Raw genomic sequence first — 26,926 nt, forward strand, 5'->3', positions numbered from 1 at the left:
GATGATAACTGCGTGAGGAAGGTGAGAAGTGTTAATACTGGGGGTGAGGTTATGACGGGTAGAGCAAGAAAGACATGGGACGAGGTCATTAACTGTGACCTTAGGGTTAAGGGACTGAACAGGGAGGCTGCAACAGATCATGCAGCATGGAAAGCCGCCATTAGGTGACCAAGGCCGACGCATGAAAGCACATTGGGGTCTTTAAAAACAAAATAAAATGTCCCCGGACGTTAAGGCAAATGGACATCGTGCAGTAGGACATTATGCGGCACATGACTGTAAATGAGGGATTACTGTATATTTCACTTATCACACATCACCCTCAAGCAGTATATCAGGGACTTCCAGGGAAATGATGTGGGTCAAACTGAGGCAGCGCACAGGGGGACAATAATGACACTGACAGCCTGCCACAAACTGACATATGAACAATATAGCTGCCCCAGCCTGAGGTTAGGCAGTCTGGACTGCTTCTAGCTTTTTTCTAGTTTTCCCTGATATATAAAAAATTATTCCGGTTGGCTTCTTGACTCCGAAAAAAGCAAATTCCGGTCTAGTGAAGTCCGTTGTAGTGAGGTCATACTGTTTTTCGCTTTTTTATAAAAAATATGCTCGCATCCACAGGCTCATCACCTGGAGTAAATGGCAACTCATGTCAGTGCTACCCACTGTCCGTATGATGCAAAGCAGAATACATCAAAACTTGTCTTTCAGAAGATATTTTCACCAAATTTAACTACATAACATTTTTCTTTGATTGTCTACTACATATACATCCAAACCCCACAATCCCATGAGTGATGGCTGTTTGCCTATGACTTAGTTGTTTTACGCAGAGAGGCACCAAACCTCTGCCAACCCACCTGCTGATTGTACTCTAATATATTCTATCTATCTAGCTATAGCCAGACACCATAAACCCACAAGGGGTGGTCATTTGTCATTGTGCTGGTTGTTTAATAGGAAGGGGCATTAACCCTCTGCACACCCACATGTTGACAAGTAGGGAATATGTGTGGGTTGGTTATATAGTTACCACCCAGCACTATAAATGGTTTCCTGGCTTACAGAAATGATTAGGCTTGTCACTCAATACAAAACCACCATAAAAGGAAAGACGAAGAATAAAAAGTGACAGGAAAGATGGGAGAAATAGGATCAGAGGAGGGGAGACAGAAAAAGAATGATAAAGGTGAAGGAAGAAGAAAGCAGCACTACATCCAGTGAATGGATGATGGTTGCCACCACCTACAACAAACTTTCATATACAGTATTAAACTTCAATATATCAATACATACAATTCTATAATGTACTAGCATTAGTGATCCAGATGCAGTGTATTCTTTTCAAGTTAGCAAACAAAATTTCATTTGCATATAACAACCAATCTGAACACTAATTTCCTCAAAGTATGAAAATGGCTACAATAAGTTTTGTACATTCTTAAACTACATACATGATCTAGTCGTACGTGGGGGTGCTCACCATCCACTCACTTGATGTGCCTTTTACTCTCTTTCTCTTCTGTCTTTCTTTCCTTCAGTATTTCCTCTTTCTTCTGTCTACAGGTGATCCTACACCAAGCGACAAGCCAAATAGTTTCCTGTACACCAGGAAACCATTTACTATGCTGGGTGTTAACCATATAACCAAATTATGGCGCCTGGTGGTTTAGTGGGTGATTAGGGCGCTTCAACTGGATTGAGCTGGTGCAGGTTTATATCCAAGCGATGAGTGATGCTGGTCGCTCTCATGTTAAATGTCAGGACAAACTTGCCTAGCCCTGGGCTCCTACACTCCTCATGGGGCAACACTGGATTAAATGATGATGATGATGATGACAATGATGATGATGATGATGATGACAATGATGATCTATCTATTTACTGCCAGATGCATTAATTAGGGTAAGTATGGCGTGGCCACAAACCAGTCACCTCCAAGTTGCTCTGTTCCCTGCCATTTCACTGCCCTGCTCCCAGCTCACACACCCCCTCTTATATATCTCTCCACTCCATCCCTCCATCTCATCCTCCACCTCCCCCTCCCTCTCCACCTCAAATAACTAATTTCCACTGCTCTCACTCTTGACTTGTGTCCTTCCACAAGGTCCAAGCTTAACCTCCATATGTTAGAGTTGGTATCACAATAATATACTGCAGCAACTTTTTACTTCCATGCTCACTTCCCTATTTCATATCATTGCTTTCAAAGAACCAGCAACTTTTCTTCCTTGTTGTACCCTTTCAAGCACTTCGCCCTCCAAACTTCCATCCTTACTTACTCATCACACTACCCAAGTATTTAAATGCACTCACATTCTCATCATCCAGTCTCATTGTACATTCATTACTCTTAAACATCATAGTTTTACTTTTCCCAACATTCACCTCTAGATTCCATTTCTTACACACTCTCCCAAACTCATTCATCAAACCTTCCAGGTCCCCCTTGTCTCCACTTAACAATACAGTATCATCTGCACACAACAGTATAGGAACTTTCCAAACGCTGCCCTCTCTCATTAGGTCCACTCCAACATCCATTGCCCTACCTTGTATATATCTCTTTTATGACTCCATCCATGTACAGATTGAACAACCATGGAAATGTGACACATCTTTGTTTCAAACTAACATTCAGATAGAAAAATTCACTCAGTTCACCATCCATACACTCTGCAGCCTAGTGCCCTCATACATGCTCTTACCGGCATTCAGCAACTTCCCATTTACTTCATATAATCTTAATATTTTCCACATTCCTTGTCTATCCACCCTGTCATATGCTTTCTCCAAATTAATGAAGGCCGCATATAACTTCATTCCCTCCTCTTGAAACATTTCTTCAAAAGACCTAACAATGAATATCTGATCTACACAACCTCTTCCCTTCCTAAAAACATAAAATGATGCAGAAGATTATTACACAAAAATTAACCCGCCCTGTCCCGTCGACGTATGGGTACGTTGCAACATTTTGCATTTGCCAGTCCCGGCGACGTACTGGTACGTCGTGCAATTGCAAGGTCCCTAATTTGCACAATTTTCAATTTTCGCGCGTGATTTTTCGTACGTATACACGGGACACCTTCCTCTATTCCTCTTCAAGATGCCAAGCAGGGACAATGCCTTACACTGCATAACCTCCCCCCTCCCCCCCTCAAGCCATTGTCTCGGCAATTCACCTGTTACCAGTGACCTGGCCAGTAAAGACATTCAGGGCCAGAGTGATTCCCCAATCGATGACAATGTGGAGGACAAAGTTTACATAGCATTAGAGGAAGAAACAGTCAGAGATAATGATCAGGTAATGTGGCAAAAGAAGGTCAGGTATGGTGATGAGTTAGTGAGTGAAACAATGCTTATAATGCCTATATTACTGTTTGAAAACCAATATACTCTTGTACTACATATAAATTCGTACCATGTAAATAAATAAATACCGTTTATGAGTGGTGTGAAATAGTTACCCTCCAACAGAACTCATTTTCTTTGGTGCCAGCCTGTTAGAAAACCCAGTCAGGTAAGGAGGTACTGGTACCTGGATCGAGTATCTTAAACCTCAGATGAGCGATTTTTCTATGAATTTTCGATGTTTCTCACCAAAAGCGGAGGTTTTAGCCAAAAAAAATTTTCCGAAAATACCTCGGGATTGGGGGATGTCAGAGGCGCGAAATAGCTCGGGACGTGACGGGTTAAAAGAATCTGAACTAGTAACAAAAATTTTGTACCATCACAAGTAAACATCATGTCTAAGTCTTCCCACTGACAGAACACCGCTATTGTGTGCTGGCTCTGTGGGCATGTGATCAATTTAGTGCCTGACTTGCAGGTTCCTCCCTGTCCAGCATAGCATCTTGACAAGGATGTCATATAGGTATTGTTTTTATAACAAGATACAAATTCTAACAACAGTGACATTATAACATCAATGATTAAATGTTACGCAGGTTTTAGTTAAATCATATATGTGACAACAAGTGGGTTGGTGGAGGGTTAGTGCCCCTCCCTGGAAAACAACTAACTGAAAATACAAACAAGAAGCCTCGGACCAGAACTGACCAAAAGGTGATGACCGAGGACCGAAGAAAGGACTTGGTACAGATATCTACATGGAATGTAAGGGGTGCAGATGATGAGATGAAATAAAGAGAGGTTGTCCAGGTGCTTATGGGTGCGAAAGTGGATGTATGTCGATTAACTGAAACTAAATGGGGAGGTGAGTGTGAGAGAATGGGAATATGGATGGGCTATAGGCGCAACAGTAGGCAAGAATCAGAGGGCAAAAGAAGGAGTGTGTATTATTGTGAGTAACAGATGCAAGGAGAATATAAAAGAGTATGGATCAGTTGGGTCAAGGATTGTGTGGGTAAGACTGAAAGCTGGACTACAAATGTGGGAAATTGTGTGTGTGTGTATGTGCCAATGCAAGAGCATGCATGCAGAGTGAGAGAAGAGTTCTGGACAAATGTGGAAGGGTGCTTGGAAAAGTTTGAAAGGAAAGAGACAGTGTTTTTGATTGGAGATATGAATGGAAAAGTAGGGAATGTGAATGGCAGTGATTTAGTGGACATTTGTGCTGGGAGGGGGTTGGTGATAGCTAATACCCGCTTCAGGCACAATATGATCCATAGGTATATGTGGCGAGTGATGATAAGGGTAGATGATGAAATGAATGAACGGAAGGCAATGACTGATTATGTGTGTGTGTGTGGATGAAAGGCTGAGAAGGTGTGTAATAAATGCATGAGTATATAGAGGTTGGGGGAGTGGACTTTCAGACCACCACTTGGTGGTGGTCAGAATGAAAGTCCAAAAAAAATGGAGAAATACAAGGGAAGGACAGAAGGAAGTAGGTCCTACAAGGAGAGTAGAAAAGTTACAAGAGGATGGAAAAAAGGCAGAATATAAGAGGGAAGTGGAGAAGCGATTGGGTAAATATAGACTGAAGCAGCTGGGAGACGTGCAAGGTGTGTGCAAGACATTTACAGAAGAAATCGGTGCAGCATGTGATGTGGTGTGTGGGGTGAAGAGAAGACGAAAGGGGATGTAGGGAACAGCATGGTGGACCGAAGAGGCGAGAAAGGCTGTGGCACAAAAGAAGAAAGCATATAGTGAGTGGATGAAAAACAGAGGAGTGGAAGAAGTTGAGAGACGGAAGAGAGAGTTTTCTGTAGAGAGGAAGAGAGAGGTGAAAAGATTTGTCAGAGAGAAAGAAAAGAGTGGATAAAGAATCAGGAAGGAATTTGTGAAGGGAGGGAATGTAGGAAAATGTTCTGGAAAGAGGTAAAGAAAGTTAGACAGGGTGCCAAAGAAGTTAGTTGGGGAGTGAGATATAAAAATCGTAGATTACCAGTTGAGAAGTGAAAAAGTGAGCAGATGGAGAGAAAATTTTTATGAATTGTTGAACACAGAGAATGAATGTAATGCAAGTATAAGTGGCTGGGGAATGGCTGGGAGAAGGAGGGATGTGGGAAGAGAGGAAGAAATCAGTAGGATGGAAGTTGTGGAAGCAATGAAATCAAAATGGGGAAAGCCCCAGGAATTGATGAAGTGTGTGGTGAAATGCCGAAGCATGGGGGAGAGATAGTAATAGGATGGATGTGGAAGATGTGCAGATTGGCCTGGGAGGAAGGTAGAGTCCTGGAGGATTGGAAATCAGGTACAATTAATCTCCTGTACAAAGGAAAAGGGGAAAAAGAAGTGTGTGGAAATCACGGGGGGATATGCCTTCTTAGTATAATAGGAGAAGCATATGGTAGGATACTTACTGACAGAGTTAGGGAAATAACAGAGGAATCAGCTGGAAAAGAAGAGGGAGGTTTTAGGAAGGGAAGAGGTTTTGTAGATCAGATATTCATTCTTAGATTTTTAGTGGAAAAGTTTCTTGAGAGGGGAAACAAGTTGTATGAAGTCTTCATGGATTTGGAGAAAGCATATGAGAGGGTGGATAGACAAGGACTGTGGAAAGTATTAACCCCCTAACCGCGGGGCGTCACTTTCGTGACGCTTGGGAGCAAGGGATCATACCGCGGGGCGTCACTTTCGTGACGCTTGGGAGCAAGGGATCATACCGCGGGGCGTCACTTTTGTGATTCCGTGTTATTCTGAATTCGCCCAGGCTTTCAAGTGGTGGCTTGTATCATCTATCAGTACTGCCAATGTCCAACACTAGTCAGCACTCCTAATCTCATCTGTACTCCCATCCATTGTTGACAATTTAGCCGTTTCTCCCCGTTCTTGACTCCCCTCCCTACCTCCCCTCCATTACCCTCTCCTCTTGCCTGCCCGGCCATGCTACGCAAAGTAAATCTTCCCTGGAATTTTCCACTGATTTCATCCATTGAAATAAGCCCTATGCCCTATTCTTATACCAAATAATATATACAAAAAAGAAATAAGGTAAGTGAGAGTGCCATACACCTGGAATTGGCTAATTATCACCTGACAACACCTCACGTGCACTCGTTCGCTAATTTTCGCCGTTTATTTCCCCTTGAAATATGCCGTATAATCTATTCTCATAATAAAAATATATATAAGAAAGGAAGGGAGAAGCCTAAGTGATATTTACATTCACCGGGAACTACCTAATTTATTATGTATTGTCTAGATTTCCTGCCAATCATTTCATAGCGTATATATTAGCAGCTGTCACCAGGTTGACATTGGCAGCATTGCATTCCCCCTAGGCAGGCCACCACACTGTATTCTACGCTAAGTAAATCTTCCCTGGAATTTTTCACTGATTTCATCCATTGAAATAAGCCCTATGCCCTGTTCTTATACAAAATAATATATACAAAAAAGAAATAAGGTAAGTGATAGTGCCATACACCTGGAATTGGCTATTATCACCTGACAACACCTCACGTGCACTCGTTCGCTAATTTTCGCTGTTTATTTCCCCTTGAAATATGCCGTATAATCTATTCTCATAATAAAAATATACATAAGGAGGGAAGGGAGAAGCCTAAGTGATATTTACATTCACCTGGAACTACCTAATTTATTATGTATTGTCTAGATTTCCTGCCAATCATTTCATTGCGTATATATTAGCAGCTGTCACCACGCTGACACTGGCAGCATTGCACTCCCCCTAGGCAGGCCACCACATTGTATTCAGTTTACTGTCGTCTTTCAAGGTGAAAGCACGTCGGATTCACGCCTGTCAAAGTCCGCCGCTTTTTAGCCCCATGCAAAGGGCCCTGTGACCTCTACCCCCCTACTAAACCTCGTGTGGAAAGAGGTAATGGGATAAGTGACTGCTGTGGAACGTGAACTGGCTATTTGTCAATGAAAATGATAGAGAGTGACTACGATCTTTCTGGTGAGTGAAACAGTGCAAGTGGAAATGTAAATAATGTGTAAACAGCAAGTGAAAGCAATGAATGTAAATATAAGTGAACAATGGAAAATAGTTTTATAAGTTACTGCAAGTGATTGTGCCTAACACAGTGTAAATAAAATAGAAATGTAAATAATGTAAATAGAAATGTAAATGAGTAGTAATATAAGAATACGAGTATATATATTAGGAGTAATGAAAGTGAAAGTTTCACTCTAGCATGTATGATTACTATGAGTTATGAAAGTGAAGGTGAAAGTGACAGATTCACTCTCAACACTAGTATACAGGACGAGAAAGTGAATGCTACATATTTTACTGAAAGAGAAACTGAATGCCTACAGTGACAATAAACTACTATTACTGAAGGAAACTTATGCATCAAGACTGTAGATATATATAAGTTATATAGTAATAGAAATATAAAGTGTGAGTGTTTTTATGAATAACAAATGACAGAACACAAGCGGCGAACGATTGCAAGTGGGAAGGTCATACGCGCTCGTAATTTTCATTGCTTTCACAGTTTTTTTTGTTTTTTTTTTTTTTTTTTAGTATGGATTCCAAACTATTTAAGAATCATAGAATAGTGTTTCTAGTGATAATATCAGGCTGTGGTAATCATATTACGGGTTGTCGGGAAGTGTAAAGTGGAGACTTCGTTACCCAACTTCAGAGGTCTCCACAAGTCCTACGGTACTTGACGAAGGCTCAACAAACATCTCAGGAGAAAGCTGAAGGTATGTGCCATATGCATATGTAATTTTAATATTCTAGGACTAATAACTGATTTTTGGCAAATATTTTTAGAGAGTCTGTCAAAGCGCAAATATGCCTGCGGGACACGCGTCAAAGCAAAATAAGCCCGCGGTTTAGGGGTTAAGAATATATGGAATAGACGGGAAGTTGTTGAAGGCCGTGAAGAGTACGTAGGAGGGTGCTAAGGCTGCAGTGCATGTGGATAGTGAACTGAGTGAATTTTTCTATTTGAAGGTTGGATTGATACAAGGATGTGTCATGTCTCCATGGTTGTTCAATCTGTATATGGATGGAGTTGTAAAAGAGATACAAGGTAGGGTAGTGGATGTTGGAGAGGTCCTAGTGAGAGAGGGCAGTGTTTGGGAAGTCCCTGTACTGTTGTTTGCAGATGATACTGTGGTGTTAAGTGAAGACGAAGGGGAGCCGCAAGGCTTGGTGGATGAGTTTGGGAGAGTGTGTAAGAAATGGAATCTAAAGGTGAATGTAGGGAACAGTAAAGTGATGGTCTTTGAGAGAAGTGAAGTCAGTGAATGTACAGTGAGATTGAATGGGAAGGAAATGGAGAATGTGAGTGCATTTATGTAATTGGGTAGTGTCATGAGTAAGGATGGAAGTTTAGGGGTGAAGTGCTTGAAAGGTGCAGCAGGGAAGAAAGGTTGCTGGTTCCTTGAAAGCAGTGATAAGAAACAGGGAAGTGAGCATGGAAGTGAAAAAGCTACTACATGACAGTATTGTGATGCCAACTCTAACATGTGGAAGTGAAGACTGGAACTTGTTGGAGGGACAGAAGTCAAGAATGAGAGCATGAGTTATTTGAGAGGAGCATGTGGAGTCACATGTGGAGACAGACTGACAAATGAGGAAGTGAAGGAGTGTTGTGGTGTGGATGTGGATGTGACATATTAGGGGAAACACATTAAGGTGGTTTGGCCATGTGGAGAGGATAGAGAGTGATAGACTGACGAGGAGTGTATGTGAGTGAGGTGGAGGGGAGGAGAGGGAGGGGGAGGCCACGTATGAGATGGAGGGATGGAGTGGAGAGGTATATAAGAGAAGGGGATGTGAGCTGGGAGCAGGGCAGTGAAATGGTGGGGGACAGAGCGATATGGAGGCAATTTGTTTGTGGCCACCCCTTACGGGATTAAGGCGTCTGGCAATAGAAGGATAGATGGATTTTACCATTTACGAGAGTGAACACAATGTGGGATACGACTGTATTTTTGGAAAATAATAAGCACCCTAGCCATAGTCCACACCTAAAAAGATAGGGAAATAAGTGCCAGAAGATTTACAAGAGTCTAGGATAATTAGGTAAAACATTTATCTTGATCGTTACTCAGCTGATTCCAATAAGAATCTGTTTATCGGATAATTTTTGCTTTCCCAAACAGATATCGATTTTAATTTGCTTTCCCTTGCTGATTTACAGTACTATCAAGCCCGAAGGCCTTACATTCTTGATGGGGAAATAAAGGACTGCATAATATATACAAGGTGATTTGTCAAGGTCTTTCATAAATGTCAGGATGAATTCTTGAGGTTATTTTAAGACACTGTTACTCTATGAGTAAACTCCAGTAACACCATTGTTTTCACTTCATGCCATGCAAACACATCTGTTGGAAAGGGAAGTGAAACAGCCATGGAGTTCATATCACAGTATTGTTTTTTTTCCACTATGATAATAAATTACAACAAATGCTCAAAGTGTCTCCCACGTAATTGACTGCTAACCTCAGCACGACGATGCACTGCTTGTTGGATCCATTCCAACAACATCCGGATTATGTCTGACTAGCTGACATCTGTGGAGCACTCATACCCACAGTTTATCTTGTGTGTGGACCTCACTTTCATAAACAATGCTCTTCAGATAGCCCCACAGGACACAATCATGAGGAATAAAATCAGGTAAAAGCGCAGGCCAGGGAACAGGGCCACTGCATCCTATCCACCTATTAGGGTGCATGTCACCAAGACAGTTCACAGTCTGACAGGCAAAATATGCTGGAGCTCCATTACGCATGAACCACACAGTCAGCCTAGTCCTAAGTGGAATATCTTTAAGAAGCACTGCCAAATTTTACATGTAAAAACAATGGGTATTAGGTTGCTCAGTCCAGACACAAGAGTATGAGTAAGCAATGGTTATTAGGCAATCAGAGATAGTCCATGTATGTGGCAATGCATCCAACAGTCATTTCGCATTGACATGGCACGTACAGGCATTAAAGATGACCATTAGTTGTAATATATTGTCATTTGGGAGAAAATAAGATTGTGATATGAACTCCAAAGCTGTTTCATGTTCCTTTCCAACAGATGTGTTTGCATACCCATTATGTGAAAATGATGGGGTTATTGAAGTTTGCTCATTGAGTAAAAAAAAAAAAAAAAAAAAGAGTTCACAGTGACATTTATGAAAGACCTTGTCAAATCATCTCATACAAGGTGGACAGGAAAAAAAATTACCTGTAGGTGATGCTGAGAGGTCTGGCGAGTGTGGGAGGGCAGTGGCAGGATTGAGCAGTCCTTCTGGTGTTTCCCCACTACAAAGCTTCACTGTCATCTCCATTAGCACCTGAGACACAACCTCACTCTGGCTTGCACCACTTGTCACCTGTCATGTCCACACTCAAGTTAGGGTTAAACTTATAAAGTTCATATACTGATTTTTCTTTCTGTCTGACTTTTTCAGGGAATATGAAATATTTTAGGCCATGTAAATATGGTACAGTAGACCCTCGCTATAAAGGATTAATTGGGGGAAACCAGATTTGTTAATTTGTTAAAGCTGAAAGTTCAATAAATCCAAGAGTTCCCCCTCAAGTGGGAATTCAAGCACATTTGAAAAATAAAAAAAATGAGTACAATGTCATCCTCTAGTAAGAGTACTAAAAATGAAAACTATACCCATCTTACACAAACTAGGCCAATAATTTTGTCCTTCGGCAGCTTACTTCACATCCATCATAACACTTCTTCATTACTAGTACAACATTGTCTTCCTATACTGTATTCTGTTATTACAACTCAGCAATCATGATGGGGAGATGGCAATTTCAGACCAGGATGGACTAAAAAGGATAGGAAACATATACTGCAACCCACTGCACCCCATTTTACAAATGTTGTGTGTTATATCCAACAAAATTCAGTCAGCTCTCAGGCATTCATTAAATCTGAAATTAGTTATATCAAGGTCTGTTATAGTGAAGGTCTACTGTGCATATCCTGATACTGTTACTTACCTTTAAGTTGATGATTTAGCTACTATTAACTGTTACACTTAAATACTCCAAATCTTAGCTTAGCCTATCAAGTCTGCCATCTGTCATAATGGAAATTCTTTTTTTCCTCAAAACATTCCCTATTAGCTCTGCTCTAATCTCCCAAAACTTCTATACCAGTAGTCACAAAGCACAGCAGTGATGATACTCAGTTAATGCACAGTGAAGTACTTTGATACAAAATGCAATATAAAATTTTCAAAAGAACTACCATAATTGAAAAGATGCAATAATTAGTAATCTATCTACAGTGGATTCCCAAATTTCGATGGGGATATGTACCAAAAAACCACATCGAAATTGAAAACATTGAAATTTAAACTGAACTTCTTATGGGAAAAATTAGCTTGGGTCCAGGGCCTCCGAACCTAACTACTTAAAATCATGATTTTATGCCCACACCCCTTGTAAACTTTATGAACTATAATTGTGGTTAAGTAACTGTAGTTCTGCACTGTACTGCCATAGTCAACAAGTGTATACTTGGTGCATTTCTGCCCTTTCCTATATTGCCATTTCTCCATTGGCTGCGAAGATTTAGAGGTGCCAGGCTGATCTCGTCCATTACCACTGCTACACGAAGAACCACTCTTGCTTGCCATCTTGAAACAGGTAAGTTGCGACGAAAATACAAAAAAAATACACAACTAAATTGCAGTGAAATTCATATCCACATATGGAAGGTACAGGCTGAAAGTGCAGCACGTGGCTGTAGAAGGCTGCCTGTTGGCAGGACAGTCGCAACATGGCCGCCAACAACAGAGCATCGCCTTGCACATGGCTTGTTGTTGGTGGTGCCTACTCCCATCCGGGAGCTCTTGTCCTTAAACAACATGACTATTTTTTTTCTCAGTCTCTATTGTTCATTTCTATGTTCCTCCTTATAATTACCGCACTTCTCTTCGTTTCAGCATTCTGCCTACTGTACAGTACTTGCCATCTATCTATCTATCTATCTATAGCCCGACGCCCTAATCCCGCAAAGGGTGGCCGCAGACAAAACGCCTCCAAGTCACTCTGTCACCCACCATTTGACTACCCTCCCCCTAAATCACCCCCCCCTCCCTCATATACCTCTCAACTCCATCCCTCCACCTCATCCTCGGTCTACCCCTCCCTCTTCCTCCCTCCACCTCACCTACATACACCCTCTTAGTCAGTCTTTCATTCTCCATTCTCTCCACATGTCCAAACCACCTCAGTGTATTTCTCCTAATCTTTTCAACCACATCCACATCTACCCCACAACGTTCCTTCACTTCTTCATCCGTCAACCTGTCCCTCCACGTCACTCCACATGCTTCTCTCAAGTAACTCATTTCCACTGCTCTCACTCTTGACTTGTTCCCCTCTTGCAAGGTCCACGCCTCGCTTCCATACGTCAGGGTAGGGATCACAATACCATCATGCAGTGACTTCTTAACTTCCATACTCACCTCCCTATTTCTCATCATTGCTTTCAGTGTACCAACAACCTTTCTTCCCTGCTGTACCCTTTCACGTACTTCATCCCCCAAAGTTCCATCCTTACTCATGACACTACCCAAGTACTTCAATGCACTCACATTCTCCATATCCTCACCATCCAACCTCACTGCACACTCTGTGACTTCATTCCTCTCAAACACCATAACTTTACTTTTGTTTACATTAACTTTCACCTTCCTCCTCCTACACACTGTCCCAAATTCATTCACCAAACCTTGCAACTCCCATTCATCTTCACTCAACAATACTGTATCATCAGCAAACAGCAACACCGGAAGCTTCCAAATCTCACCCTCATTCATTAGGGCCACCCCCACATCCACTGCCCTACCTTGCACCTCCTTTACAACCCCATCCATATATATATTAAACAGCCATGGAGACATCACACACCCCTGTTTCAGTCCCACATTGAGATCAAAGAACTCACTCAGCTCACCATCCACTCGCACCGTAGCCCTAGCTCCCTCATACATACTCTTCACAGCACTCAACAATTTCCCCTCCACTCCATATATTCTTAATACCTTCCACATACCTTGCCTATCTATTCTGTCATAAGCTTTCTCCAAGTCCATGAAGGCAGCATACACTTTCCTTCCCTTCTCTAGATACTTCTCCACTAAACATCTTACAACAAATATCTGATCTACACACCCTTTTCCCTTCCTAAATCCCCCTTGTTCTTCTCCAACTAGCTCCTCTGTCATATGCCTAACCCTATCAATGAGTATTCTACCATATATTTTACCAGTCACACTAAGAAGGCAAATACCCCTATGGTTACCACATACTTCTCTCTCCCGTTTTCCTTTGTACAGAGGAACAATTATACCTGATTTCCAGTCCTCTGGAACCCTTCCCTCTTCCCAAGCCAATCTACACAACTTCCATACCCACTCCACAACAATCTCACCCCCATACCTAAGCATTTCACCACACACTCCATCAATTCCTGGGGCCTTTCCCAGCTTAATCTTCTTCATCGCTTCCACTACTTCCGACCTACTGATCTCTTCCTCCCTCCTTTCATCTCTTCTTCTTCCAGCCATTCCCCAACCACTTATACTCACACTGCTCTCACTCTCTACATTCAACAAATCCTCAAAGTGCTCCTTCCATCTCCTCAATTTCTCTCTCTTCTCCACCAACAATCTATTATTCCTATCTTTCACTCCCCTACTATTTCCCCTTTCACACTGCCTTACTTTCTTTACCTCCTTCCAAAACAATTTCTTACTCTCCCTCCATTTCACACTCAGATTCCTCCCAAACTCTTCATCCACTTTCTTCTTACACTCCTTCACCAGTCTCTTAACCTCCCTTCTCCTGCTCACATATACCTCTCTCTTCTCTCTCTCATCTTCTCCCCTACCTCTACTCGCCAACCATTCACCATATGCCTTCTTCTTTTGTTCTACAGCTCGTTTCACCTCATCATTCCACCATGCTGTCCCTTGCACACCCTTGCATCTCCTCCTCACTCCACAAACCGCCTCACATGCTGCGCCTATCTCTTCCGTGAATATCTTACATACGTCTTCCATCCCTTCCATCTGCTCTAGCTCATACCTTCCCAATCTTTCTTCCACTATGCTCTTATACACTGTCATTTTCTCACTATCTTGCAATTTCTCCACTCTTCTCACAGGAGCTGCTTCCTCCTGTCTTCCCCTTCTTCTCCTCAACCACTTTCTTTGCAGCTCTGCCTTGGCCATCACTAAGTGATGGTCCGAGACTCCACCTGTAATTCATTTTGTTTTTGTATTTCTACTATTGATTCTCTTCCTCTAATTTCTCTTGTTATATCTTCGGGTTATTAAAGTACTGATTAATTAATAATAAGTATATTATAAAATCACGGGGAATCGTCCAGGGTGCAAATTGTCCTGACGGGAAATCATTCGTGTTTTGATGGGGAATTATCTGACGGGCAAACTGGCTTGACGGTGAATTGTCTCGGAACCATATCATCGTATACTTCATGTACTGTATGAATAAATGATGTTGATTTTCATTCTCTTCTTGGCACACGTCACATACGATATTAGGCTAGGCTCATACTTTTTCTTATAATTTTCCTTCATTTCTAGCATTTTGATTTGCATCAAAAAGTTATCCCTCCAATATCCGATGTAATAGAGCCAAAGGCATGTCCCGATAGTGATCCTGTCCGGATATTGGGCCCCAGCCTCCTGGACTTGTACTTATGGACCCTAACTCAGAAAAACACCTATACAACTCCCTCTGGACATGCATTGCACCTATTTAAGACCCAAATCACACCAATACGGGACATAAAAGACTGAAATAAATGCAAAAGAACCATAAAATGAGGTTTTAGAGGTGAGTTTATACAATATAAAACATTATGGGCACTTACAAGTCCCTGGCTCCTGGATTGGTTTGAACCGCCAGTTTGCAGTCCACAGTTAATCCTCTGCACTCTAAATTCTAATTTCTTAACACTGCACAATACTGTAAATTCCCGTGTGTTCTAGTGGCGAGGTATTGCAGTTTATTCACTGTTTCTATCTATCTATCTATCTATTGCCAGACGCCTCAATCCCGTTTGGGGTGGCCACAAACAAATCGCCTCCAAGTCGCCCTGTCCCCCGCCATTTCACTCCCCTGCTCCCAACTCACACCCCCCTCTCTCATATACCTCTCCACCCCATCCCTCCACCTCATCCTCGGCCTCCCCCTCCCTCTTTCCCCCTCCACCTCACTCACATACACTCTCTTCGTCAGTCTTTGACCCTCCATCCTCTCCACATGGCCAAACCACCTCAGTGTGTTCCTCATAACGCTTCCTATCACATCCACATCAACACCACAACGCTCCTTTATATCCTCATTCGTCAGCCTGTCTCTCCATGTGACTCCACAGGCTCCTCTTAAATAACTCATTTCCACGGCTCTCACTCTTGACTTGTGTCCTTCCAACAACGTCCAAGCTTCACTTCTGTACGTTAGAGTTGGTATCACAATACTGTCATGTAGTAACTTTTTCACTTCCATGCTCACTTCCCTGTTTCTTATCACTGCTTTCAAAGAACCAGCAACCTTTCTTCCCTGCTGTACCCTTTCAAGCACTTCACCCTCCAAACCTCCATCCTTACTCATCACACTACCCAAGTACTTAAACGTACTCACATTTTCCAATTCCTCACCATCCAACCTCGCTGTACCTTCACTGACTTCACCTCTCTCAAAGACCATCACTTTACTCTTCCCTACATTCACCTTTAGATTCCGTTTCTTACACACTGTCCCAAACTGATCCACCAAGCCTTGCAGCTCCCCTTCGTCTTCACTCAACAACACGGTATCATCTGCAAACAACAGTACAGGGAGTTTCCAAACACTATCCTCTCTCACCAGGGCCACTCCAACATCCACTACCCTACCTTGTACCTCTTTTATTACCCCATCCATGTACAGATTGAACAACCACGGAGACATGACACATCCCTGTTTCAACCCAACTTTCAAAGAGAAAAATTCACTTAGTTCACCATCCACACTCACTGCAGCCTTCGCACCATCGTACATACTCTTCACAGCATTCAACAACTTCCCATCTATTCCATATATTCTTAACACTTTCCACAATCCTAGTCTATCCACCCTGTCATATGCTTTCTCCAAATCCATGAACGCTGCATACAACTTCTTTCCCTTCTCTAGAAGCTTTTCCACTAAAGATCTGAGAATGAATATCTGATCTACACAACCTCTTCCCTTCCTAAAACCTCCCTGTTCTTCTCCAACTAATTTCTCTGTTCTTTCTCTAACTCTGTCAATAAGTATCCTACCATACACTTTTCCTATTATACTAAGAAGACAAATGCCCCTGTGATTACCACACACTTCTTTTTCCCCTTTTCCTTTGTACAAGGGAATAATTATACCTGACTTCCAATCCTCCGGGACTCTACCTTCCTCCCAGGCCAATCTGCACATCTTCCACATCCATTCTACTACTATCTCTCCCCCATGCTTCAGCATTTCACCACACACTCCATCAATTCCTGGGGCTTTCCCTGATTTAACTTTCTTCATTGCTTCCACAACTTCTATCCTACTGATTTCTTCCTGTCTTCTCACCTCCCTTCTTCTTCCAGCCATTCCCCAGCCACTTATACTTGCATTACTTCCATCCTCCACGTTCAACAATTCCTTAAAGTGTTCTCTCCATCTGCTCACTTTTTCTCCCTTCTCCACTAGTAATCTACCATTTTTATCTTTCACTCCCCTGCTAACTTCACTTCCACCCTGTCTTACTCTTTTCACCTCTTTCCAGAACATTTTCTTACAGTCCCTCCACTTTACACTCAAATTCCTTCCAAATTCCTCATCCACTCTCTTCACTGTTTATTCACAAAAAACAAGCAACTGTGGCTTGCACTGCTATAAGCATCTGCTCTCGATCGGAGTTAGGCTGTGACTGTGGGATGATGGCGGGGTAACAGAGTTGCCAGATCGCAGCGGCCACATTACCAAGCTCCTCAATTTTCATTACCATTTTTAATTTTCATCACCAAATTCATAAAGCCAGCATCTATTCTTCACTAATTATATACACAAGTGGAAATACATGTAATCACTCTTCTTATAATTAACAGAAATACACTGAGGTGGTTTGGACATGTGGAGAGAATGGAGAATGAAAGACTGACTAAGAGGGTGTATGTAGGTGAGGTGGAGGGAGGGAGAGGGAGGGATAGACCGAGGATGAGGTGGAGGGATGGAGTTGAGAGGTATATGAGGGAGGGGGGGGGTGAGTTGGGGGGAGGGGAGTCAAATGGTGGGTGACAGAGTGACTTGGAGGCATTTTGTCTGCGGCCACCCTTTGCGGGATTAGGGCGTCGGGCTATAGATAGATAGATATAGATAATTAACAGCATGTTGATTATTATCACGCTAGGCTACCAAATTAATCAGGGAGAGCAAACAATCCACCATCTCCATCCTGTGTGTCCTCATACATGTGAAAAATCCATTTGGTAATGCATTATTCTGATTCATTACCAAACGAATTTTTCATTGCCAAATTGGCCCACACTTGGTAATGAAAAATACCAAATGGCAACCCTGACAGGGGAGGGGGGAGGGGGGAGGAAGGAAGGGGTGAAGGGACCATGATGTAACAGCTGTTCGGCGCCACGCGGCAATTTCAAATTACGGGTAGGAAAAAAGTCAGATTTTTTTCGAATTTTTTGCAGTTTTTGGCCCATTTTGGGAATATTGGATCCCAGGACGATTATGTCCGGTTAGTGGGGATGTTCAGATATTAGGCGTTCGGATATTAAAGGGATTACTTATCTTTGCTTGTTTTGGTTGGAGTGTGGCCATGACAGCACGTCACATACGATATTAGGTTAGGTTAATACTTTTTCCTAAAATTTTCCTTTACTTCTAGCATTTTGGTTCGCATCAAAAATATTATTTTTGCTTGTTTTGGTTGGAGTTTGGCCCTGAGAGCATCGAAATACGCAACTTTGCATCGAAAAGTAAGGTAGGCAGACCACTCTAAAATCAAAATTTGATTCATCGAATTCTAAACTGTCGAACTTTGAGATTCCACTGTATCTATCTATCAATCTTTCTATATATACAGGTACTGGTATGTATGTGTAATATATACATCTGTGCATATATACAGGCGAGTCCCGGTTAACAAGCAACCACTTAACGAGAATTCGCAAATATGAGGTCTTGAAATTTGCACCACCGCCTGTTTAACAAGCAGGTAAAATCCTCCAAAATCCCAACATACAAGAATCGATACGAGGGTCATGCTACAGCTGTCATGTATTTCATGTATTTCAGGCGTATTAACCCTTATGCTTAAAATTGTCTGTCACAGGTGTTGGTGGTCAGTGGAGGTTACTTGGCTGGTTGTTCATCCAATCCCTATTTTACCTATAATCTGTTATTCTCCTTATATTGATGCTGTTATTATACTGTATTTCAGGTGTATTACGCTCTTGTATTAACCCATTATTCCAGCTTAAAATGATCATAAATTCAGTTCTGGTGGTTTTGGGGGATGGTTGCTCCAAGTCCTTGCTCCCTAACCCTATTTTCCCTATAAGTTCTTCACTTCATTTGACGAGAATTTCGCTAATGAGAAAATCCTCGTTCCCAATTAGATTGTAAGTTAGGGACCCGCCTGCATATATATACTGTGTATATACTGTATATATATGTATATATATATATATATATATATATATATATATATATATATATATATATGAGGCGTCTCGTGGACAAGGGGCGAATGCGTCATTTTTTTTTTTTTTTAGTTATGAGCGTTTAAAGTTCAGGAATAGGTGGCAGACATAGAATATTATAGAATAGCATGTTATTATATATCATTAGAATCCTCTGGAAGAGGCAAATTTATACTGCAGGAAAAAATGAGAACACACACACACACACACACACACACACACACACACACACACAGCAAAACACGTGATGGTGTTTTTTCAGCATATAGTATTTATTGTTCAATCAACTTGAAATTCATTCCTGTATTAGATGTAAATGAAACTAAGATACTGTGAAATTTTCAGCCAAAAATTCCTATAATTAATATTTTTCCTATACAGTAGTGCACCAACTTTCGCTACAGCAGGATTCGCGGAATCCACTTTCGCGGCATGCACCAAATATTCCCTAACTTCCACTTTCGCTTGAAAAAAATCGATTTTCGCGCACAAATTTTGGGTTTGGGACAATATTTTGAACTTTGAATTTCCTGCACCGCCCGCCCGCAACCCACCGCCATCTTGAATGACGTCATGTAAACACTCTGTCCACCCATTCCCGCCATTGTGTACGAGCGTGCTAGCTCCATTGTGTTGGATTCTCACGGTTCAATGGCCTCTACTATACCTGGTAGTGTGGGGAAAGGGCCTGGTGGTGTGGGGGGAGAGCCTGGTGGTGTGGGGGGAGGGCCGGGAGGCAGTGGTGGTGATAAAAAGTGGCCAGGACATTCAAAGTCGGGAGGAAAGGCCACCACGCGCCTCGGATACTTACCCCCAACATCCATTAAACACCTCAACCTGGTCTCTGTGGTATGTTTCTCCTCATATAATGTGTACGTACAGTTTTTATTGTTTGTATCTCCCAATGCAATGTACAATAGTGATTTGATGTACTGTATTGCAAGTGAAAATGAAAATCTGATGTTACTTTAGGATAACCGGGAACCAATTAGCCTTTTTGCCATAAAGACAATGCCCCAACTTTCGCTAATTCCACTTTCGCACATTATTTTTGGACCCAATTAGGCGCGAAAATTGGTGTCCCACTGTAATTATTAATTAAATATTTTCATCTCCTTATCGGCAACAGGTTCTTTTATTGTGTGTATGATAACCATTATATTGTTAAAGACTGACACAATGAAGTTATAATACTCACCAACTATATACAACTCCAACCGCACACCAAGATGAAGAGGGGGGGGGGGCCTAATGGTTAGTAGTTGAGGACGTCATCGGAGTGTAAACAAAGCCAAGCTTCACTCACGTGCCTGGCGGGATGACTAGCAGGGGTGCCAGCGCGCGTCTGATAGGCTGAGAGGCAGCCCTTTAACTCTGACAGAGGGAGCCGCTCGCCCATTGGCTGGGCGAGTGCCGACATTCGCCCCTACCGCTCTGAAATCACAGACCCTCCCCGCCCTCCTCCTCCCCTGCACGTGTGCAAAACAAGGGAGATTGAACCTAGAATTCTGAACCCACATAGGTCGGAATCGGAAAACGCTCTTCACCACGAGATTTTCAGTGCTTCCATCTATCGGAAAACATGCATAACTCATTTTTGATCGGGGTGGCGCATTCGCCCCTTGTCCACGAGACTCCTCATATCTATACTATATATATATATATATATATATATATAATTCTATTGAATAACAGAATGGAGAAAGGAAAAACAAATGAATAAAAAAAAACAAACAATAATCCATACACCAGATTACTGGTGTCCTCTGTTCATAAAATACCTGTAACAGTTAGACTTGAACAGCTGTGGGTAGAAATTTGGAGGGAAACAACTCTGAGGAAGTGAGTTCCAGAGAGATGCTGTTCGGGGAATGAAAGAATTCTGATAGGCAGAAGTTCTGCAATATGGCTGAGTGACATTCCAGTCATGAGTGCTACCAGATGCCCGAGTAGCATGAGGGAAGGAATGGAGAGGTGGCACCATGGACGCAACTTCGTTTCAGCATTTGCCAAAAAAATATCTGTAAAATAATGCAAGGGAGGCAACAATTCCTTCTTACCTGCAGGTGAGGTAGTTTATTTGTAATGGCAGGGTTGTTAATAATTCTAACAGCTTTGTTCTGAATTTTATCTAGTTGTTTTAATGCAACCTCTCCACATCCATTCCACAGGGGTGTGCAATATTCAAGATGAAAGCGCACATGACTCTTATAAATTATACTAACTGCTCATCAGCGAAGAAGTTACGGACTCTGTACAATAATCCATGTTTCTTTGAGGCAGTTTTAGCAAGTGATCTAACATGACAGGTCCAGCTGAGGGAATTGTTAAGTGAGACACCAAGAATTTCAATACGTTTGGAGATGGGAATATTAGTGGCACTGAAGTTAATGTACAAATCTGGTAATATCTGTCTATTAGTAAATTGTATACATTTAGAGTTACTAGCATTAAAAGAGACAAGGATGATTTGTCCCCATTCACTGATCGTAGATAGGTCTTGATATATGGAGATGGCTGTACTGAGTTGAGAGGTAGAGATATTGGACTTTGTAAATGGGTGTCTGAGTGTGAATGACCTATGTAGTGTCGAGTCATCTGCATATGAGTGAATGGGATTGTGGGTGACAGATAAGAGATCATTAATATGAACCAGGAATAGGGTTAGCACCAGAACTGACCCCTGCAGCACGCCGGTGTTAATTGAGTGGAAATTGGAATATACATCTTTTACTCTTATTTTCTTGTTACTAAGATACGAGGAAATCAAAGGAACAAAAGACGTTAGTCCATAGCAAGGGAGTTCGGACAGCAGGGAACAGTGCCATACTCTGTCGAAAGCTTTAGAAATATCAAGAGCTACTGCATGAGTTTCTCCATGTAGATCAATTGATTGATGGATGGTATGAGTTAGGAGATTGAGTATGTCAATGGTGGATCTTTCATGGTAAAAACCATATTGTCTATCACTGATTAAGTTGTTGGATTCAAGATGTTTAACAATGTGCTTATTAATTAAAGTTTCAAATACCTTACCAAGAGAAGATGTGACAGCTATTGGTCTGTAATCAGAGGGGTCAGAGGAACTTCCTTTCTTCGGAATTGGGTGGATATTGGCTTCTTTCCATGAATTTGGGAATAAAGAAGTACGTATGCATAGTCTGAATAATTTACCCAGAACAGAGGCAAGTTCAGGGGAACACTTTTTCAAAATAATTGGCGGAATTCAATCTGGGCCTGGAGCTTTGTTGGTAGTTAAATTGTCTAGGATGGCTTTTACGTATCTTGTCTGTATTTTAAGTGGGGCAATTTCGGGAGAGTCAAGTTCTAGTACTGAGACATTCTGGCTGGTATCGTCTATGGTAGAGTTTCTGGCAAATGTACTGGCAAAAGTATCCGCTTTCCCATGCAGGTCAATTGTAATGTTGCCATCTGAAGATTTTAGTGGGGGAACGGAAAATGACTTGTTAAAGTTATTGGTGTTGACCAGAATATTCTATTGTCATTTGGGATGTTAAGTAGTTTTGATGCTTGTTTTTGAAGAAAGTTTGATTTAGCTAGATTTAATACAACTTTTGCATGATTTCTAGCAATTTTAAATTGAGAGAGTGACTAAGATGTTTTTTATTTTAAGTAAGAGTTACATGCTAATGACTTTTGGGCTGTTGCTCTGGCACAGTGCCATCAAACCATTTTGGAGAGTTCGATCTTTTAGTTAACTATTGACTTGGTATGAATAAATCCATACCAGCTAGTATTACGTCGCAAATATGGGACTGGGTGAAAATGGGATCACTACAGAAGAAAGACTGCCACAGAATGCCAGCAAGATAATTTCTAAATCATTCCCAATTGCCCCCATCAAACTGACATCGGGTCACCCTGACAGGTTCAGAACAGGGAGGTGTGGGGGGGTTAACTATCTATCTATCTATCTATCTACCGCCAGACACCTCAATCCCATACGGGGTAGCCATAAACAAATCGCCTCCACGTCGCCCTGTCCCTCGCCATTTCACTGCCCTGCTCCTAACTCACACCCCCCTCTCTCATATACCTCTCCACCCCATCCCTCCAATTCATCCTCAGCCTTCCCCTCCCTCCACCTCACTCACATACACTCTCCTCATCAGTCTCTCACCCTCCATCCTCTCCACATTGCCAAACCACCTCAGTGTGTTCATTCTAATATTTCCTATCACATCCACATCCACACCACAACGCTCCTCTATATCCTCATTTGTCAGCCCATCTTTCCATGTGACTCCACAGGCTCCTCTTAAATAAGTCATTTCCACTGCTCTCACTCCTGACTTGTGTCCTTCCAACAACGTCCAAGCTTCACTTCCATACGTTAGAGTTGGTATCACAATACTGTCATGTAGTAACTTTCTCACTTCCATGTTCACTTCCCTGTTTCTTATCACTGCTTTCAAGGAACCAGCAATCTTTCTTCCTTGTTGTACCCTTCCAAGCACTTAACTATCCAAACTTCCATCCTTACTCATCACATTACCAAAGTACTTAAACATACTCACATTTTCCATTTCCTCACCATCCAACCTCGGTGTACATTCACCGACTTCACATCTCTCAAAGACCATCACTTTAATCTTCCCTACATTCACCTTTAGATTAAGTTTCTTACACACTCTCCCAAACTCATCCACCAAGCCTTGCAGCTCCCCTTCGTCTTCACTCAACAACACAGTATCATCTGCAAACAACAGTACAGGGAGCTTCCAAACACTACCCTCTCTCACCAGGGCCACTCCAACATCCACTGCCCTATCTTGTACCTCTTCTATTACCCCATCCATGTACAGATTGAACAACCATGGAGACATGACACATCCCTGTTTCAACCCAACTTTCAAAGAGAAAAATTCACTCACTTCACCATCCACATGCACTGCAGCCTTAGCACCATCATACATACTCTTCACAACATTCAACAACTTCCCATCTACTCCATATATTCTCAATACTTTTCACAACCCTTGTCAATCCACCCTGTCATATGCTTTTCCCAAATCCATGAAAGTCGCATACAACTTCTTTCCCTTCTCTAGAGACTTCTCCACTAAAGATCTAAGAATGAATATCTGATCTGCACAACCTCTCCCCTTCCTAAAGCCTCCCTGTTCTTCTCCAACTAATTCCTCTGTTCTTTCCCTAACTCTGTCAATAAGTATCCTACCATACATTTTTCCTATTACACTAAGAAGACAAATGCCCCTATGATTACCACACACATCTTTTTCCTCTTTTCCTTTGTACAAGGGATTAATTATACCTGACTTCCAATCCTCTGGGACTCTACCTTCCTCCCAGGCCAATCTGCACATCTTCCACATCCATTCTATTACTATCTCTCCCTCAAGCTTCAGCATTTCACCACACACTCCATCAATTCCTGGGGCTTTCCCCAATTTGACTTTCTTCATTGCTTCCACAACTTCCATCCTACTGATTTCTTCCTGTCTTCTCACCTCCCTCCTTCTCCCAGCCATTCCCCAGCCACTTATACTCGCATTCCTTCCATCCTCTATGTTTAACAATTCCTTAAAGTGTTCTCTCCATCTGCTCACTTTTTCTCCCTTCTCCACTAGTAATCTACCATTTTTATCTTTCACTTCCCTGTTAACTCCACTGCCACCCTGTTTTACTCTCTTCATCTCTTTCCAGAACATTTTCTTACAGTCCCTCCACTTTACACTCAAATTCCTTCCAAATTCCTCATCCACTCTCTTCTTACTCTCTCTTACTAATCTTTTCACCTCTCTCTTTCTTTCTACATATAACTCTCTCTTCCGCCTCTCAACTTCTTCTACGCCCCTATATCTCATCCATTCATTGTATGCTTTCTTCTTTTGTGCCACAGCCTGTCTCACCTCGTCATTCCAGCACGCTGTTCCTTGCACCCCCCTTCGTCTTCTTTTCATTCCACACACCACATCACATGATGTACATATTTCTTCTGTGAATATCCTGCACACACCTTCCACTTCCCCCATCTGCTGCAATTCATATTTACCCAATCATTCTGCTACTTCTGTCTTTTATTCTGCCATTTTCTCATCCTCATGTAACCTTTCCACTCTCCTTGCAACTACTCCTTCTTCCCATCCTTCCCTCCTTCTATTTCTCCATCTTTCTTGGATCTTGATACTGGCCACCACCAAGCAGTGGTCAGAAAGTCCACTCCCCCAACCTCTACAAGCTCTTGCATCCATTACACATCTTTGCATCCTTACATCCACACACACATAATAAATCATTGCCTTCCTTTTATTCAGTTCACCACCCACTCTTCTGATCACTCGCCATGTATACCTGTGGATCATTTTGTGCCTGAAGAGGGTATTGGCTATCATCAACCCCCTCCCGGCACAAGTGTCCACTAATGCACTACCATTCTCATCTATCTCAGCATGCACACCCAACTCACCAACTATTCCATCCACCTTCATATTCCTTACTTTACCATTCATATCACCGATCAAAAACACTCTCTCATTCCTTCCAAACTTTTCCATGCACACTTCCACATTTGTCCAGAACTCTTCTCTCACTCTGCTTGCATGATCTTGCGTTGGCGCATACACACACACACAATCGCCCACATTTGTATTCCAACTTTCAATCTTACTCACACAATCCTTGAACCAACTGATCCATACTCTCTTATGTTCTTCTTGCATCTTTTACTCACAACAATACACACTCCTTCTTTTGCCCTCTCATTCTCACCTACTCCTGCACATGTACCCCATCCATGCTCCCATTCTCTCACACTCTCTCCTTCCCATTTAGTCTCAGTTACTCCACATACATCCACATTTGCACCCTCAAGCATCTGCACAAACTCTCTCTCTTTCACCTCATCATTCACACCCCTTACATTCCATGTTGCGATCCGTACCATGTCCACTGTCCGGTCATCTTTTGGTCAGTCCTTGTCTGAGGCTTCTTGTTCGTTTTTTTTAGTTAGCTGTTTTCCGGGGAGGGGCACTAACCCTCCGCCAACCCTTTCAGTCGCCTCGTACGACTGGGGGAGTATTCTTGAAAATCCCCCTACCCCCAGGGATATATATACATATATACATATATATATATATATATATATATATATATATATATATTTATATATATATATATAGTGTAATGCTGTATGGTAGTGAGACCTGGGCAGTGAAGGAGGAAGATATTCGCCGGCCCAGACGTACAGAAATGACAATGATTAGGTGGATGTGCAGTGCGTCCCTGCGTCCAAGGCCTGGAGGGGCTGGGTTTACGATGGAAGAGTTGAGAGGTAGGATGGGATTGGAGTGTATTGGTGTTGTGATGAGGAGGTAGAATGAGATGGTTTGGACATGTGGAGAGGATGGGGGATGATAATTGGGTGAGGAAGGTGAGAAGTGTTAATATTGGGGGTGGGGTTATGAGGGGTAGACCGAGAAAGACATGGGACGAGGTAATTAAGTGTGACCTCAGGGTTAAAGGACTGAACAGGAAGGCTGCAATGGATCGTGCAGCATGGAGAGCCACCATTAGGTGACCAAGGCCGACACATGCAAGCATGTTGGAGCCTTTAAAAATGAAAACGATGAAAACGATATATATATATATATATATATATATATATATATCATCATATATCATCGAATCCTACATTGCCCCATGAATAGCATAGAAGCCCCAGACTAGGCAGTTGGTCCCGACATTTAAAATGAGATGCATATACAGTATATACAGTAGGTACCCAAGTTCAGCACAATGCTAGTCTAGCG

The 26,926-nt window shown here is 42.1% G+C and overlaps 1 protein-coding gene across 1 annotated transcript in view; it reads right to left on the bottom strand.

The window, feature by feature from the left end:
• Ube4B (Ubiquitination factor E4B) overlaps positions 1-26,926 on the bottom strand; it is a 645,009-nt gene that overhangs the window by 535,907 nt on the left and 82,176 nt on the right. The window contains exon 6 of the mRNA XM_080266571.1: positions 10,586-10,733. Within this exon, the coding sequence (XP_080122697.1) occupies positions 10,586-10,733 (148 nt within the window). The remainder of the gene's footprint in view (positions 1-10,585; positions 10,734-26,926) is intronic.

Source organism: Coenobita brevimanus, chromosome 21, assembly GCF_032717465.1.
Source record: "Coenobita brevimanus isolate Jiangsu-jjx chromosome 21, ASM3271746v2, whole genome shotgun sequence".
In the NCBI taxonomy this organism is placed as follows: domain Eukaryota; kingdom Metazoa; phylum Arthropoda; class Malacostraca; order Decapoda; family Coenobitidae; genus Coenobita; species Coenobita brevimanus.